At 44.4% G+C, this 14,932-nt stretch overlaps 5 protein-coding genes across 5 annotated transcripts; 3 read left to right on the top strand and 2 right to left on the bottom strand. All coding sequences in view use genetic code 12, as the record gives it.

Annotated features, from left to right (window-relative positions):
• Positions 1-1,112: 1,112 nt before the first annotated feature.
• KSP1 (putative serine/threonine protein kinase) lies at positions 1,113-3,467 on the top strand (the record flags this gene model as incomplete). Its single annotated transcript, XM_025488886.1, has 1 exon — positions 1,113-3,467. One exon carries the CDS (start codon positions 1,113-1,115, stop codon positions 3,465-3,467), a length of 2,355 nt encoding a protein of 784 aa, XP_025343202.1.
• Positions 3,468-3,620: 153 nt separating this feature from the next.
• Positions 3,621-4,964, bottom strand: CXQ85_005288 (uncharacterized protein; the record flags this gene model as incomplete). Its single annotated transcript, XM_025488885.1, has 1 exon — positions 3,621-4,964. One exon carries the CDS (start codon positions 4,962-4,964, stop codon positions 3,621-3,623), a length of 1,344 nt encoding a protein of 447 aa, XP_025343201.1.
• A 471-nt stretch (positions 4,965-5,435) lies between these two features.
• Positions 5,436-6,830, top strand: CXQ85_005287 (uncharacterized protein; the record flags this gene model as incomplete). Its single annotated transcript, XM_025488884.1, has 1 exon — positions 5,436-6,830. One exon carries the CDS (start codon positions 5,436-5,438, stop codon positions 6,828-6,830), a length of 1,395 nt encoding a protein of 464 aa, XP_025343200.1.
• Positions 6,831-7,284: 454 nt separating this feature from the next.
• CXQ85_005286 (uncharacterized protein) lies at positions 7,285-11,419 on the top strand (the record flags this gene model as incomplete). Its single annotated transcript, XM_025488883.1, has 2 exons — positions 7,285-8,265; positions 8,552-11,419. 2 exons carry the CDS (start codon positions 7,285-7,287, stop codon positions 11,417-11,419), a joined length of 3,849 nt encoding a protein of 1,282 aa, XP_025343199.1.
• Positions 11,420-11,483: 64 nt separating this feature from the next.
• Positions 11,484-14,726, bottom strand: ILS1 (isoleucine--tRNA ligase; the record flags this gene model as incomplete). The annotated part of the gene is made up of 1 exon (XM_025488882.1): positions 11,484-14,726. One exon carries the CDS (start codon positions 14,724-14,726, stop codon positions 11,484-11,486), a length of 3,243 nt encoding a protein of 1,080 aa, XP_025343198.1.
• Between the last annotated feature and the right edge of the window lie 206 nt (positions 14,727-14,932).

The following is a 14,932-nucleotide window of genomic DNA, read 5'->3' as shown; positions in this document are numbered from 1 at the left end:
GGCTGTGGACTGCAGACGGCAATGTTCTGTGGCAACGCCAGCAAGCAGTGAAATGCATTGAAATTAGGTATTTGGCTGTGATATATGATTTTGGTAGTAAAGTTCCAGACTTCGAATAAAACGACACTATCCTTCAGGGGAATGGTACTTTTAAGGGTGAATGTCCTCTTGGGATGGTTGCGAATGGAGTCTAACCCACTACGCATGCCCAGAGATAACCACACAATAGATGTTCCCAAACTTCCAGCAAGTTCTACGACTAATTTCTTGAATTTTGGAGAGAGAAAGTAGAGGCTTTCAAAAGAATTGACTTTCAAGTTTGTAGGATTTTTGTATGATTTTATAATGGTAAATGTCTCTATTTGCAGACCAAGTTGGTGGAGCCCACCGATTCATACTGTTTTCGCAACCACAGCATAACTATACAAAAGACGGTAAACTTAGTAAAAAGCAAAGAAAAACAAAAAACACTATATTCTAAAAACCTAATTGCTACACCCTTTTGACCCCCAATTCATCCCTTTCTGCCGCTTCCCAAACAGAAAAGTTGCCTTTTCTTGGTATCGTCCCCTCGTAGCAAGTGGGCCCTACTATGTACTTGCCCCAGACTTTCCATCTCACTCACACCCGTGCCTCCACAATGACTAACGACATTGTCGTAGTGCGATCAGTGTCACGATCCGATACTGAGACTTGATATATACGTTTAGAAGCTTCTTCAGCAGTAGTACAGTTGAGTTTTTCCCCAGTTGATAACAGCGTGTGTTTGACCAACCGGCCAGAGCACCACCGATCCCTGTGAAAAACCTTTTGGAGTGTTCGACTGACCACCTCAATTCTGCTCGATTGGCTTCCCACATACCTCAGTTCCAGCATCTCGAAGTGCTAGTCACCTCGCTCATTCATCACAATCAGCATCTGCCTTTACCACGGTAACTCATACGACTGGTTCGACGATTTACGACTTCAGTTTACCTGGTGATCCATCATAATATAGCAAAAGCGCAAAAAAATTTATAACATCCATAAACATTCTCGTTGATTTTATGCAATCCGCTCATTCACCCATAACTGACTCGATTTAATACACTTGAGTAACTTACTTCGCTTCTATGGAACAGTATAATCGATACGACCGCGGTGATCTTTTAAAAGATCGATATCTCAAGGTTGCTGATATTAGCGAAGGTTCCTATGGCTTGGTTTCGCTAGCAAAAGATACCACTCTCGACGATAAGTTAGTGGCTGTCAAGTTCATTTTCCCCATAGACTATAAGCGGACGAAGGAGTTAAAGGAACTCTCCAAAACAGGAAGAGCAACTTCTTCGCCAGCTAAGCTTAGATCAAACGCCGCTGCGGTCGAGAGCCAGCCATCTCACAATTCAACATTGAAAGCACTTTATGAAGAAACTAATAAGGAAATCCGCATTCACCAAATTCTTGGTGTTCACGACAACATAACGAACTTAATTGACTATTTCGAGTCCTATCTCGTGCTTGAGTACTGTCCCAGAGGTGATTTGTATGAGGCTGTCCAGAATGGCCTTGGCCCCAGCACCTCTCAAGATATAAAGGATGTATTCAGCCAGGTACTCGATGCTTTGGCTTTCTGTCATTCCAACTCTGTCTACCACAGAGATTTGAAGCCAGAGAATATTTTAATTGACCGTGACTGGTCGATCAAGATTTGTGATTGGGGACTTGCGACGACTCAGCGTGTTATTACAAACAAAGCAGAGTTTGATATTGGGTCGGAGCGTTATATGGCTCCAGAGCTCTTTGACACTGAACAAGAATCTTACGATGCCGCCAAAGTTGACTTGTGGTCCGTTGGCGTGATTCTTCTTACTCTTGTCTTTCATAAGAACCCATTCCAGGTCGCCAATTACACCGATAAGCGCTTTCTTCAATTTTCGGCGAATAGAGAAGCGCTTTTCGATTTCTTTAGCAGCATGACTGGGGAAATGTTCAGTACATTGAGATTCTGCTTGAACATTGACCCAACGAACAGAGACCTAGACAGCTTGAGACATGAACTTGAAAATCTCAAGTATTTTACCATTGATGAGGAGTACTGGGCTGAGCATTCTGATGAAGAGGATAATGGCTATGAAGAGGATTACTATGAGGAGAGTGCACCTCCGACGCAACAAGCAACAGAACCCGAGGAACTCCTTGAGTCAGAATCAGACGACGAAATGTTCAAGTTTGATACAGAAGCGAAAGAGATGCCTCCGCCAGAAGCTCTTGTTGCCTCTCCGAAGGTGGACAACGGTCCTCACATAGTCATTGACGATGACATTAAGTTACTTGAGTCTGCTTCTGAGACTAGTACAGCGTTCGAAACTGAGTCACTCCAGAGAGATGATAGCATGCCTTACAATCGCCGTGCAGATGCTCTTTTGTCTCCAGCAGTGGGTGCTCGTCCTATACCTATCACCGCTGGTCAACGACTTATCAGGAACACTAGAAAGCCTTTCGGAGTTGCATCATATAACAAGGGGGCTTTCAGTACAAGAAATGGATTCAGCCATCATGGTAACAGTGGAAGCGTCACCACTGGAAGTTTTGGAGCCAGATTCCGTCGTGAGGATTTCTTCACGCCAAGAAGTGTATTCAATCACTATATGGATAAGTACGGAGAACAACGTGAATCTGAGAGATCAGAGAAGGATAAGAAAAGACGGTGGAAGCGTGGACGCAGAAAGCAGTCATGGAAGCGAGCTAACGGTCACGATAGCCATCGTAACGGGCATCAGAATCGCCTTGGATCCAAACGGCAGACTCATATGTCAAACCATTCCCACAATGACACCGGTCGCCGGAAGCATGCTCCAGTGAAGAGACGTATTAGACCAGAGACGGCGCAGTCACCCCTGTTACAACCGCAAGGTACTGTGCGTACCAACGGCAAGTATGTTCCTCCTAACTTAAGATCGCCCCATTCGAAGGCTGCAGAAAACTTAGCTGAAGATGTCGACAGCTTGCACTTGAATGATGATCCTGTGTTCCTGCTTGAAGGTGACTTCAATACCACCTCGAACGGCCATTTATCCACTCACGAAGTTAAGAATAGCGAGCTGGCTAATGGATCAAAGAAACCATTGTTCGCTTCCTCTTTTGCACAGGTGCCAGAAACAAACACTGGGATTCGTTCGAAGACACAAATGAACGGCAGTGACAAGGGAAAGTATATCCCTCCATTCCGGAGAGGTTCTCACACCGGTGCGATTCATCTAGGAAACGTGAAGCCAGTCAATGGATTTAACAATGGTTCTCACCATGCATCAGCACAGGGACTGACCTATTTGCATGATCGTGCTGACGATGGCACGATCAAAAGACGCTCATTTCAACCTGGCGTCAGCTCCTTGTACGCCAATTTTAAGGATTTGCATGAAACCTCTAAAAGCGTACCTGGGAGAAACTGGTTCCATGAAAGCATGAAATGGTCTGACTATGACTAGATATCTAGTTGTCAGTCTGTTTTTGTTTACTAGAACCATGTATAGCACGGAATGGTATTGTCAACTGCCATACCATATCTGGTGCTCAACGATATAGAAAAGCTCATTGATAATTTACGAATGATACGAATTTTCAAATAATATTAATGTTCTCTATTCTGTGATCACTTGGCAAAGCTTTAAAGCTGATCCCGCAAACCACCAATAATCCTTGAAAGATTGGAGCCTTTCTAGACAACGTTTGATCATTTGATCATAATAGTCTTTAAAAGATGTCTTTTCAGATTCTGTTCCATGATGAGTATTTAACTCGAGCTGAAGTAATGCAACGACATGAAGCACAGCGTGAACCATCACGATGTGATGCAAAATTGGGGACTTGTCTAGAATATCTAGAACCAAGGAAGACGTCCGATGCATCTGATCTATGGTTGTCTCTAATTCTTTATCAAATGCTATGTTCAATGCTGTATTATGAAGCAGCAATGCCACTGAATCTATACCTTTTCTTAAATAAAGCAAGCAAAGGTATGCATGGGTTACTTTTAAAAAGCAAGTCTTCTCAGGATCATTTGGGATATCAGGAGCGGTCCAGTCCTCAAGATCTTTCTGTAATTCCGAATCATCAGATCGATTGGGCGGCGGCCTATATAATGCTGATTGAATTCGATCAATTAAAAGGCAAAGCTCAAACCATGCATTAAAAAGAGTGAAGTCTTTTTCGCCTTCGGGGCCTTCCTCGAAATCATTAATGCTCAATCTCTCCACAAAGAAGTCATGTACGTTGAATATCATTTCTCGACCACTTGTCGCTGACACTTGGCGGTCACAACAAAAAGTGGTCCATAGTAAGCGTTTGACTAATGCACGTTGAAATGTTTGATCGCCTTTGGGGAAAGGGAACCTAACCGCTTCCTCAGAATGGCCCATATTAGTTATGGCAAGCTCACCACACAAGTTACAAGCTTTAGCCACAAACTCTTTCGAAGATGTATCTCCTTCCATACCTTCTTCATGACTTGAAAGCAAGACATAGGCCTGAATAAGTACAACTTTGTTAGTCTCAACTAACTCGAGTAATTTGCAACGATTATATAAAACTGCAAGCCTCTCTCGAAGATATTCACGAGGTATAGATTTGTCAAACCTCGTCGCTGCCAAAAAGATAGAATTGAGGAGGATAAGAGGCTGGTCCTTGAAGTCATCCCTCATACTTCTGTCGACTACTGGGTAGAACGGATAAAGATGGTCGAAGAAAAGCCCCACCAATCTCTTTTGTTCAGCGATGCTTGGTAATGCAAAGGCGTTCTCGCTCTCCAAGTACTTATCAAGGTTGGGATTAACACGGACAGCACTTTTTGCTTCTCCTCTCCATGGATAGTAAAGCCCATACGCGTCTCCATCAAAGCACAAGACAGAGTCTTTACTGAGAAATGATGCTAATGGCTGTGTAGCGCATACGAACTGTGGTTTCCTTTGGTCCCGATCTCTGAACATCTTGACAAACGCATCCTCATCCAGATGATCATAATGTTTCTGGTTTGTGACAGTAACTTCTGCCTTATCCCATTCGCAAGCTAGTCCAGTCTGACTACATCTGATGCAAGTATTCTCTCCATTGATCACCTCGCATCTTCTCTTTTTAGACCGGCAAGACAAACATGCGTTGTAAGCACGCTATTGTTAGTTGAAAAACTTTCTCTTTCTGTAAATGACATACCTCCCTCTTCTTGATAGGAAACAGGGTCACTAAGAAGCTCATGATGTTGTCGGCCAGCTTAGAAACGGGTGGGATACCTATATTGGAGCGCGGGCGGGTTACCGGATTGGGACACATGTGGAGAGTGTGGGGCAGATCATGTATGCCGTCAGAACGGTTGCAAAATAGAAGCTCGATGGCCCCAGCGGTAATATAAATAGGCGTCTTGTTCCCAGGATATTCTATATCAACAAGCTTCATAATTCATCATGCCATCTGCAACTACCCAAATACGCCACTTCGACCTTTCCAAGGCCACAGTGAGACCTGAAGGAGATATCTCTACCGCGTTCAACTCTTTCGGTAAAGGCGAGACTTACGACAACTCGTTTTGGGCCGACATCAAAAAATCTTTGATCAAAGACCCAGTTGCTTTCAAGGAGAGCTGGTTGAGGCTCAAGGATGCCTATGCCAAAGGTCTCGAGGAAATCAAGGAGAAGGGAAGTGATGTGATTCCTTCTGTTACTTTGGACGAATTATCTGACATGGACAAGACCAAGAAAGACGAAATCTTGAAGAGAGGGTGCGTCGTTATCAGAGGTGTCATTCCTGAAGACGAAGCTGCTGGATATAAGGATGAGGTTCTCGAGTATGCCGAAAAGAACCCAACGACCAAGGGTTTCCCACAGCATGCTAAGGTGGTCTACGAGCTTTACTGGTCCAAGCCACAGGTCAAAGCTAGAGCACACCCAAACTTGAGAAAGGCTACCAGATTTATGAACGGTTTGTTTTATGCTGATCCAGATGCCAAGGTGCTTCTTGACCAGAACGTTTCCTACGCAGACAGATTGCGTATCAGACAACCAGGAGACGCTTTGTTCTCCCTTGGTCCTCACGCTGACGGTGGTTCGCTCGAAAGATGGGAAGACGAAGCCTTCCGTGCCTGCTACACTCCAATCTTTGAAGGTAGATGGGAGGACTACGATCCAAATGATGCTACTCACAGAATCGATGTCAATATGGACAAATATGCATCCAATGGTACTTGCAACATCTTCCGTGCTTACCAAGGCTGGTTAGCTGTTTCCAAAGTTGCACCAAAAGAGGGAAGCATTCTCTTCGGTCCATTAGTCAAGGAGGCTACTGCTTACTGGATGATGAGTCCATTCTTTGACGAGGACGACAACCTTCTTCTTGACTCCTCCTTGCCAGGTACATTCCCAGGTAAAAGTCAGGAGTTCAACAACGAGACCCACCCTGGCCTCAGATTGGATGATTTGATGGTACCCGTGCCAGCAGTTCGTCCTGGCGACATGGTGTTCTGGCACTGTGACTTGATCCATGCCGTGGATTCAGTCCATCAAGGTACCCAAGATTCCTCTGTATTTTACATCCCTTCAGCGCCATTGTGCAACATCAACGTGAAGTATGCCGCTGTTCAACGTGAATCTTTCTTGAAGGGTCTTGCTGGACCTGATTTCCCTGGTTTCCCAAATGTCGTTGCCGAGACCAAGCACGTCGGAAGAGCTACCCCCGAAGATGTTGAAGCCACTGGAGGTATCGAGGCCCTTCAAGAACTTGGCCTTGCTCCATTCAGTGCCGATAACCTTACGCCCGGCCAAGCAGCCATTGTCAAAGATGCTAACGATTTATTGTTTGAATGAAAAAGTTTATGATTTATAGTGAAAATGAAAAGTGCTCAGAAATTTGCACCCAAAACTGTAGATAGCGTTCAGGTCCCAATCGGCCAAGGAAGGAATTTACCGCTGGTGCGTAGCGCTTATGTCGCTTACTCAGCTCTTCCCCGAATAGAAGCAGCCTTATCTAAGGCGAAAAGTACTAAATCTTCCACCAAATTCTGAACGCTTTTCGTCTAAGTTTCATCCCGTAGTAAGCCTCTATACTGCCATTCATCCCCTATTGAGCTTAACTCCATTGGTTTATCCGCACCTGCCAAAAGTGTGGGTTTCCTCTAGGCACCACTCGCATTTTGACAATGCGCATTAGTATGGCGTACAATCTCCCCACTATATAAAGCGGGCCGGCTGCAACTCTGGACGAAACGATAGGTATATTTTTCCATTCTTTCCTTATAAATTCAACTACACATATTACATCATGCCTGAGTCTATCTTTGTTTCGGGAGCCACTGGCTTCATCGCCCAGCACTTGGTTAAGCTTTTGCTCGAGAAAGGTTACAAGGTTGTTGGAACTGTTAGATCTGAAGCCAAGGGCGACCATTTGTCTAAGTTGCTCAACTCGCCAAACTTCACTTATGAGATTGTGTCAGACATTGAGCCTGAGGGAGCTTTTGACGAGGCTTTGAAGAAGCATCCAGAAGTTACTGTGTTCTTGCACACCGCCTCTCCATTCCACTTTAAGGCTACCAACGCGGAGGAGGAGTTGCTTAAACCCGCCGTCAATGGTACCAAGAATGCTTTGAAGGCAATTGAGAAGTATGGTCCCCAGATCAAGAAGGTGGTTGTTACTTCTTCGTACGCTGCCATCTCTACTGCTGAGAAAGAAACCGACAATACTCACACCAACACCGAGGAATCCTGGAACGAGATTTCTTGGGACGAAGCTAAGAAAGACCCTTACGCTGGTTACCGTGGATCTAAGAAGTTCGCCGAGAAGGCTGCCTGGGATTACGTGGCTGCTGAGAAGCCAAAGTTTGTTATCAACTACGTGAACCCATCGTTCGTCTTTGGCCCTCAGGCTTTCGATTCTGAGCTCAAGGATAACTTGAACACTTCTTCTGAGATTCTCAACGGCTTCTTGAAGATGAAGCCAGATTCCAAGATTCCAGGCACCAGAGGTGGCTTTGTCGACGTTAGAGATGTTGCCAAGGCTCATGTAGTTGCTTTCGAGAAGAACATTTCTAACGAAAGATTGTTACTCAATGCTGGTAGATTCGCTGCTCAGGACATCCTTGACATCTTGAACGAGAAATTCTCTTCTTTGAAGGGCCAGATTCCTGTGGGTACGCCAGGCGCCGGTCAGGCGGTCAACGACAAGATGTGCAAGATCGTCAATGACAAGACCAAGCAGATCTTGGGCTTCCAAATGATTGACTTGGAGACCACTGTCTACGAATCTGTTAAACAGATACTTGACGCCAAGGCCAAACTTTAAATACCTATATAAATGTATGTACTGAATATTTCGAAATGGTTGCAAAATCACTGTCACCTGCACAGATCTTGCGACCTTATTATGGTACTCATTGGTCTCAACCTTTTAGCATCCAACATAGATGCCCTCCAAAAACCCTATATCGTCTCTTTCGGAGGATTTAATAAAAGATTTAAACCATTATGGACCAGTGACTGCAATAAAACTTCATGAAAATTACATCCTCGTAGGCTATGGGCCTATACTTAAGATCTTCAACCGCGATGAGCGTGATGAGCTAGTTTTCAGTCGTCAGATCTTCAAGAGAAACAAAATCCACAGCATAGCAGTGAAAGGAAATAAGATTGCATTGGCCGGTGCTCGTTCGTTTTCTATCGTGGAGCCATTCAGCAATACACCCATTGAGGAGAAAGCCATCAATGAATGGATCATCGCGGTCGAGTTCGTTTCGGTGGAAAGAGTCTTGCTTTTGACATCCCACAACGAGGTCCTTGACATTGATATCTCCGAAGAGTCTTCGTATAGATTGGTTCTGAAGATTCACTGCAACGAAAAGTCTATCCTTTACAGCGGCTCCATTCGTGTCCTCGACGACTCTACGGTGTACGTCGCAGCAGGTACAGTTATGAATGGTGTGATAATATGGAGCCTATTCGATAGAAAGATTATTCATAACTTGACTGACCATGAAGGCTCCATATTTGGTGTTAAAGTCGATCCCACTGGCAAGTACATCATTTCGTGCTCAGACGATCGGTCTGTCAAGCTCTACTCTTTCGAAGGAGAGCTCTTAGCAAGCGGCTGGGGCCACGGATCCAGAATTTGGTCTTTGGAATTCTGTAATGTTGAGGATGGTGGTGTTCGTATCTTTTCCGCTGGTGAAGATTGCTCTGTCCGTATTTGGGAGTACCGTGGTGAACCAACCTTAGAGCAGGTCTCCCTTTATGATCACTTCCATTCAGGTAAGCATATCTGGTCTGGTGACGTGGGCAAGGATGAAGAAGCTATTTTTGTTACCGGTGGAGCAGATGGAAAAGTTAGAGCAGAAAAATTGGTCAACAACAATAAACAGAGCCTATCGTTGGACAGTATTCTGAAGACCACCGATATCACGTTCGAACCCAAGGATGTCATAAAATCATTTGGTGTTCTTCAAGGAATTGGTTACACTATTATACGAACCTCAAAGGGTGTGCTACTCCTCAATGATCATCATACCGGGAACTGGAGCAGGCCCCATGTTAATGGCATCGCTCAAGAGCAGTTGGCTTCGTTCTCGATCCTCAAAACCTTTGAAGATGTAAGTGCATTTACCCTTATTTCCAGTAGCGGTGATATCATCGTTATCGGATTTGACATTGAAAGACAGCCTTACTATGTTGTCAGAAATGACTCGAGCACTTCTCCAAGAAAGATCATCAATGCCTTGGGAGCATCTATTCCAAACAGTTCGCTCTCCTTGCTACTCAATTCGCCCATCCCAACAGAGCCCATGGAGGTTGTGACATTCACAGTTGAAGATAGCATATTACAAATGCAAAACTCTGTTAGTCTTGAAAAACCTGATCCAAGAACCTTCATACCCACTTCATTCTATGTCGATTTTATCAATAACTGGATCTTTGTTGGCTCGAGACATGCTAATTTTGCTTTATACGATGGAAGTCTTGAAGCTCAGTCTTCGCATATACTTTCGAAGAAGTTGTGTGCTGGAGACACAATCACCGCCATCGAAGCTGTTCAATGCAATGATGGAGCATCAGTTGCCCTTGTGACTTTACGTGATGGAATCTACATGTTCCTAGCTGTTAATCAATCACAATCGGGGTTGGAGTGTTCAACGATTCTCAGAAATAAAATCACTAGAAGTATCGAAGGCGGCTTTATGAAAGACGGCCACCTAATATTATACGGCTTCAGCTCTTCTTGTTTTTACCTTTGGGACGAGACTAAACAGATTGAGATTTCAAAGGAGTTTTGTGGAGGTGGCCATAGACACTGGGATGTCAGCAAACTGCTCACGGAACTCCAACTTATTTTTGCATACATGAGCCAAAGTACCCTTAACTTGGTTGAGTTGAGATCAAGCTGGGATCGCTCAAATGGTCTTTTAGTGGAAGGCACACACGGCAGAGAGATCCGTGATGTGGCAATATTAGATACATTGGAATCCGATGGAAGTCGGATATTCGCCAGTGCTTCCGAAGATGCAACGGTAAAGATAGGAAAGCTCGACAAAAATGGGTCATTAAACTATCGTTGGACAATGAATAATCATATTTCAGGCTTACAGAGGGTTGGCTTCTTGAACTCTGAATTCCTAGCTAGTTCTGCGGCGAACGAGGAGCTTATTATCTGGAAAGTGACTCGACTCAATGATGGTCTCCTTGCTGTCAACGAGGAAAGCAGAATCCAAACTACGGAAGAACATCCTGATTTGCGTATAATGGACTTTGCCTCTACAGAGACACAGAATGGCTTCTGGATCGCCACCGCCTATTCAAATTCCATGATAAAGATATTTTTCTACGAAAAAACTAGTCAAGTGCTCCAGGAACGTGCTCTGATTCCTTATGGAACTGTCTGCGTTCTCAACATATGCCTTGTTGAATTTCAGGAAGCAACTTACGTCATGACGGGAACATCAGATGGAAACCTAACCCTTTGGGAAGTTACTAACTTGTTTAATGGTGAGAATCAGACGACATTTGAGCCTATAATCAAACAACAACTTCATCAAAGTGGTGTTAAGGCCATACAGACAATTCTCATGGCGAATGACTCGTTCAAGATCATTACGGGAGGCGATGACAATTCCATGATAAGCTCAAATTTACGATTCGAGAATGGCACAATTTCCTTGACCACTACATGTTTCGTCGAAAAGGCAGCGTCTGCAACTATCACGTCCATCTCCGGAGCATCAGACTCAAGGATCTTGGTCACTTCCGTTGATCAGATTGTCCGTGTTTGGGATACCCAAAACGACTCGCTTGAATGTATCTGCGCGAAGTACACCACCGTTGCTGACACGGGTTGCAGCGACTCAACTGTTATAGATGGCATCAATATTGGCATAGTCGCTGGCGCTGGGCTTAGCACAGTGACGTGGATTTAGTCATACAAAGAAAAAAATACATAGGATAATTTATTATAATTCGTCAATCTATAGTAACATTGAATTAAAGCTTCAACAACCTCAAGTTGAAGACAGTATCGTTAATGTTCTGCTCCTCATTGATGATGACCGACTCCTCAGATGCATTCGTGAAAGAAGCCAATGGGCTGTGGGAGCATTTCTGCAACATTTCGCCGTTAACCTTGATGACATCATCGAAGTTGATGGTGTCCTTGACCAACTCGTACTCAACGTTCACGTCATCGGTAGCGTTCAAGCCAGCCTTCTTACGCAATCTCTGGATACGGTTGATCAACTCTCTAGCCAAACCTTCACTTTGCAATTCAGCATAAGCGTTGGTGTCCAAGATGATCAAGACATCTCTGTCAGATCTGGATTCATGGCCAGATGATGATTCTTTCTCTGGCAAACCTCTCTGGACCTGCAAGTCCTCAGAAACCAAATCAATACCATCAACGGTAAGCTTACCGGTCTCAGAGAACTTCTTGACGTCCTCAGAGGAAACGTTAGGCAAAGCAGCCTTAACCTTCTTAGCGTCCTTCTTCAACTTCTTACCAAGAACTGGCCAGTCAGCGACAGCCTTGTATTCCACACCGTAGGCAGACTCATCGTCAGTGATAACGATATTTCTGACGTTCAATTCCTCAAGAATGTAGCCCTTCAAAGACTCAATATCCTTCAAGTAGGAAGCGTCAGAATGCAAAATGACCAACTCCTTCAATGGTGTCTTCAAAGAGATCATCTTCTTCTCTCTAATGTTTCTTCCCAAGTCGATAACCTTCTGCATTCTCGAGACGGCAACCTCAATTTCGGAGTCGAACAATTCTTCCCTCACTTCTGGGTAGGCCAAGAAATGAACAGATCCAGTGTCCTTGATCTTAGGGTTAACGGAGAAGTTCTCCAAGTCCTGAGTGGAGAAGAAAGGCTTCAATCTCTGGTAAATACCATCAGCCAAGAAAGGAGTGAATGGAGCCATGAGTCTAGACAAGATGAACAAAGCCTCAGCCAAAGTGTTGAGAGCCTTTCTAGTGTCCTCCAAGCCGTCACCACTGTAACCCTTGATACGACGACGGTTGAATCTGATGTACCAGTTAGTCAAGTTGTCGATCAATGCCAACAACTTAGGAACAACAGTGTACAATCTGTAGCTTCTCATTTCCTCGTGAATGAACTTAACCAAAGACTGAATAGAAGCCAACAACCATTTGTCCATGACGTTAGAAGAGGTCAAAGAAGAGTCGTAAACAAAATCGTGACCGTTCTCCTTCTTGTAAACTTCAGCGGAGTCCTTCAAGAACTTGAAAGAGTTGTACCATGGCAACAAGACAGAGGAGACGACTTCTCTGACACCCTCTTCCTTGAATTTCAAAGTCTCAGCTCTCAACACAGGAGAGTTGATCAAGTACAATCTCAAAGCATCGGCACCATACTTCTGCAACACAATGCTTGGATCAGGGTAGTTCTTCAAACGCTTAGACATCTTCTTACCGTCACTGGCAAGAACGATACCAGAGACAATGACGTTTTGGTATGGTGCAGTGTTAAACAAGTGAGTACCCAAAACAGTAAGGGTGTAGAACCAACCTCTAGTTTGGTCCAAACCCTCTGAGATGAAGTTAGCTGGGAATGCATCGTGGAAAGACTCCTTCTTCTCGAATGGGTAGTGCTTAGAAGCATAAGGCATAGAACCAGACTCGAACCAACAATCGAAGACTTCTTCAATTCTCTTCAAGTTACCCTTACCTTTACTGGAAGGAATAGTAATGTTGTCAATGCTTTCTCTGTGGATGTCAGTAATGTCATCACGGCCGGACAATTTCTTCAATTCCTCAATGGAGCCCACGCAGACGACTTCCTCGAAGTCATCACTCACCCACAATGGGATTGGAGTACCCCAATATCTATTTCTGGAAATGTTCCAGTCTCTAGCGTTAGAGATCCAGTTAGAGAATCTCTTTTCCTTAATATTGGAAGGAACCCAGTTAGTCTTCTCCACATTCAGCAACATTTGTGGAATGACATCAGTGACACGAACGAACCAAGCTGGGACAGTTCTGTACAACAAAGGAGTATCAGATCTCCAACAGAATGGGTACGAGTGATTGATTTGAGTGGCAAGCAAGATTCTACCGTTCTCAGTCAACTTCTTGATGATCAACTTGTCGGCATCCTTGACGTAAATACCAGCGAAGTCGCTCACGGCGTCAGTGAACTTACCGTTGTCATCCACAGGGTTTGGTGGAGTACGCTTTTCGTTGATGATACCAGCTTCAGTAGCAGCAGCAAAATCGGCTTCACCAAAAGCTGGAGACTGGTGAACAATACCAGTACCAGAGTCGTCAGTAACATAGTCAGCTAAGATGACTCTGAAGCCGTGATCCTTGAAAGAGTCGTAGAAGTAATCAAAGATTGGCTTATACTTGAGACCTGCCAAGTCCTTACCCTTAACCTTTCCGACAACCTTGTACTTGGCAGCAGCTGGCTTCTTGTACAAGGTCTTGATCAACTGCTCCAACAAAATGTAGGTTCTCTGTTTCTCCTCATCGAAAATCTTAACGTAATCGAAGTCAGGATGAACAGCAAGAGCGATGTTAGAAGGCAAAGTCCATGGGGTAGTGGTCCATGCAACCAACCAAGTGTTCTCATCATCGACCAAAGGGAAACCAATGGTAAGAGCTGGGTCGTTAACGTCCTTATAGTTCTGCTGAGCTTCGAAGTTAGACAAAGGAGTAGTACATCCAGTAGAATATGGCATGACTCTCAAGCCTCTGTAGACAGCATCTTTCTGGAACAATTCCTTGAAGGCCCACCAGACAGATTCCATGAACTCTGGGTACAAAGTCTTGTAATCGTTGTCCATATCGATCCAACGACCCAAACGACGGATGGTCTGTCTCCACTCATCAGCGTATCTCATGACAATGGAACGACATTCAGCATTGTACTTATCGATACCCATGTTCATGACATCGTCTTTACCGGTGATACCCAATTTTTTGTCAATCTCGTGCTCAACTGGCAATCCGTGGGTGTCCCAACCGAAACGTCTCTCGACGTGGTGACCGTTCATGGTAGCATAACGAGGAATGATATCCTTAACGGTAGAGGCCAAGATATGACCGTAATGAGGAGTACCGGTTGCAAATGGAGGACCATCGAAAAAGGCGAAAGGCGGGAGGTCTTTGGTCAAGTCAAGCGTTCTTTTGAACGCGTCGACCTTGTCCCACTGTTCGATAACCTTTTCCTCCTCCTTGGAGAAGTTGAAAAACGTATTTTCTTCAGCCATTAGTGTGGTTGAATCAGGCAGAGATCTGGGTTAAATGTACTCACAGATTACTCACAAAATTTTTCAAGAGGCACGGATGTGTCACCAGAAGGTTATGGCTGCAAATGACTCAGAAGAGGTAAGGGGAGGTTTTCTGTTATGCAAAGTGAAGTTGAGTCAATTAAAAACTATAGGGGCGGATATAAGGGTTCATGTTCAAATTTATA

The sequence above is a fragment of the Candidozyma haemuli genome (assembly GCF_002926055.2).
Source record: "Candidozyma haemuli strain B11899 chromosome Unknown J_2014730914, whole genome shotgun sequence".
Lineage (NCBI taxonomy): Eukaryota > Fungi > Ascomycota > Pichiomycetes > Serinales > Metschnikowiaceae > Candidozyma > Candidozyma haemuli.
The sequence above is the reverse complement of the archived record's forward strand: the minus strand, read 5'-3'. Positions and strand labels throughout refer to the sequence as shown.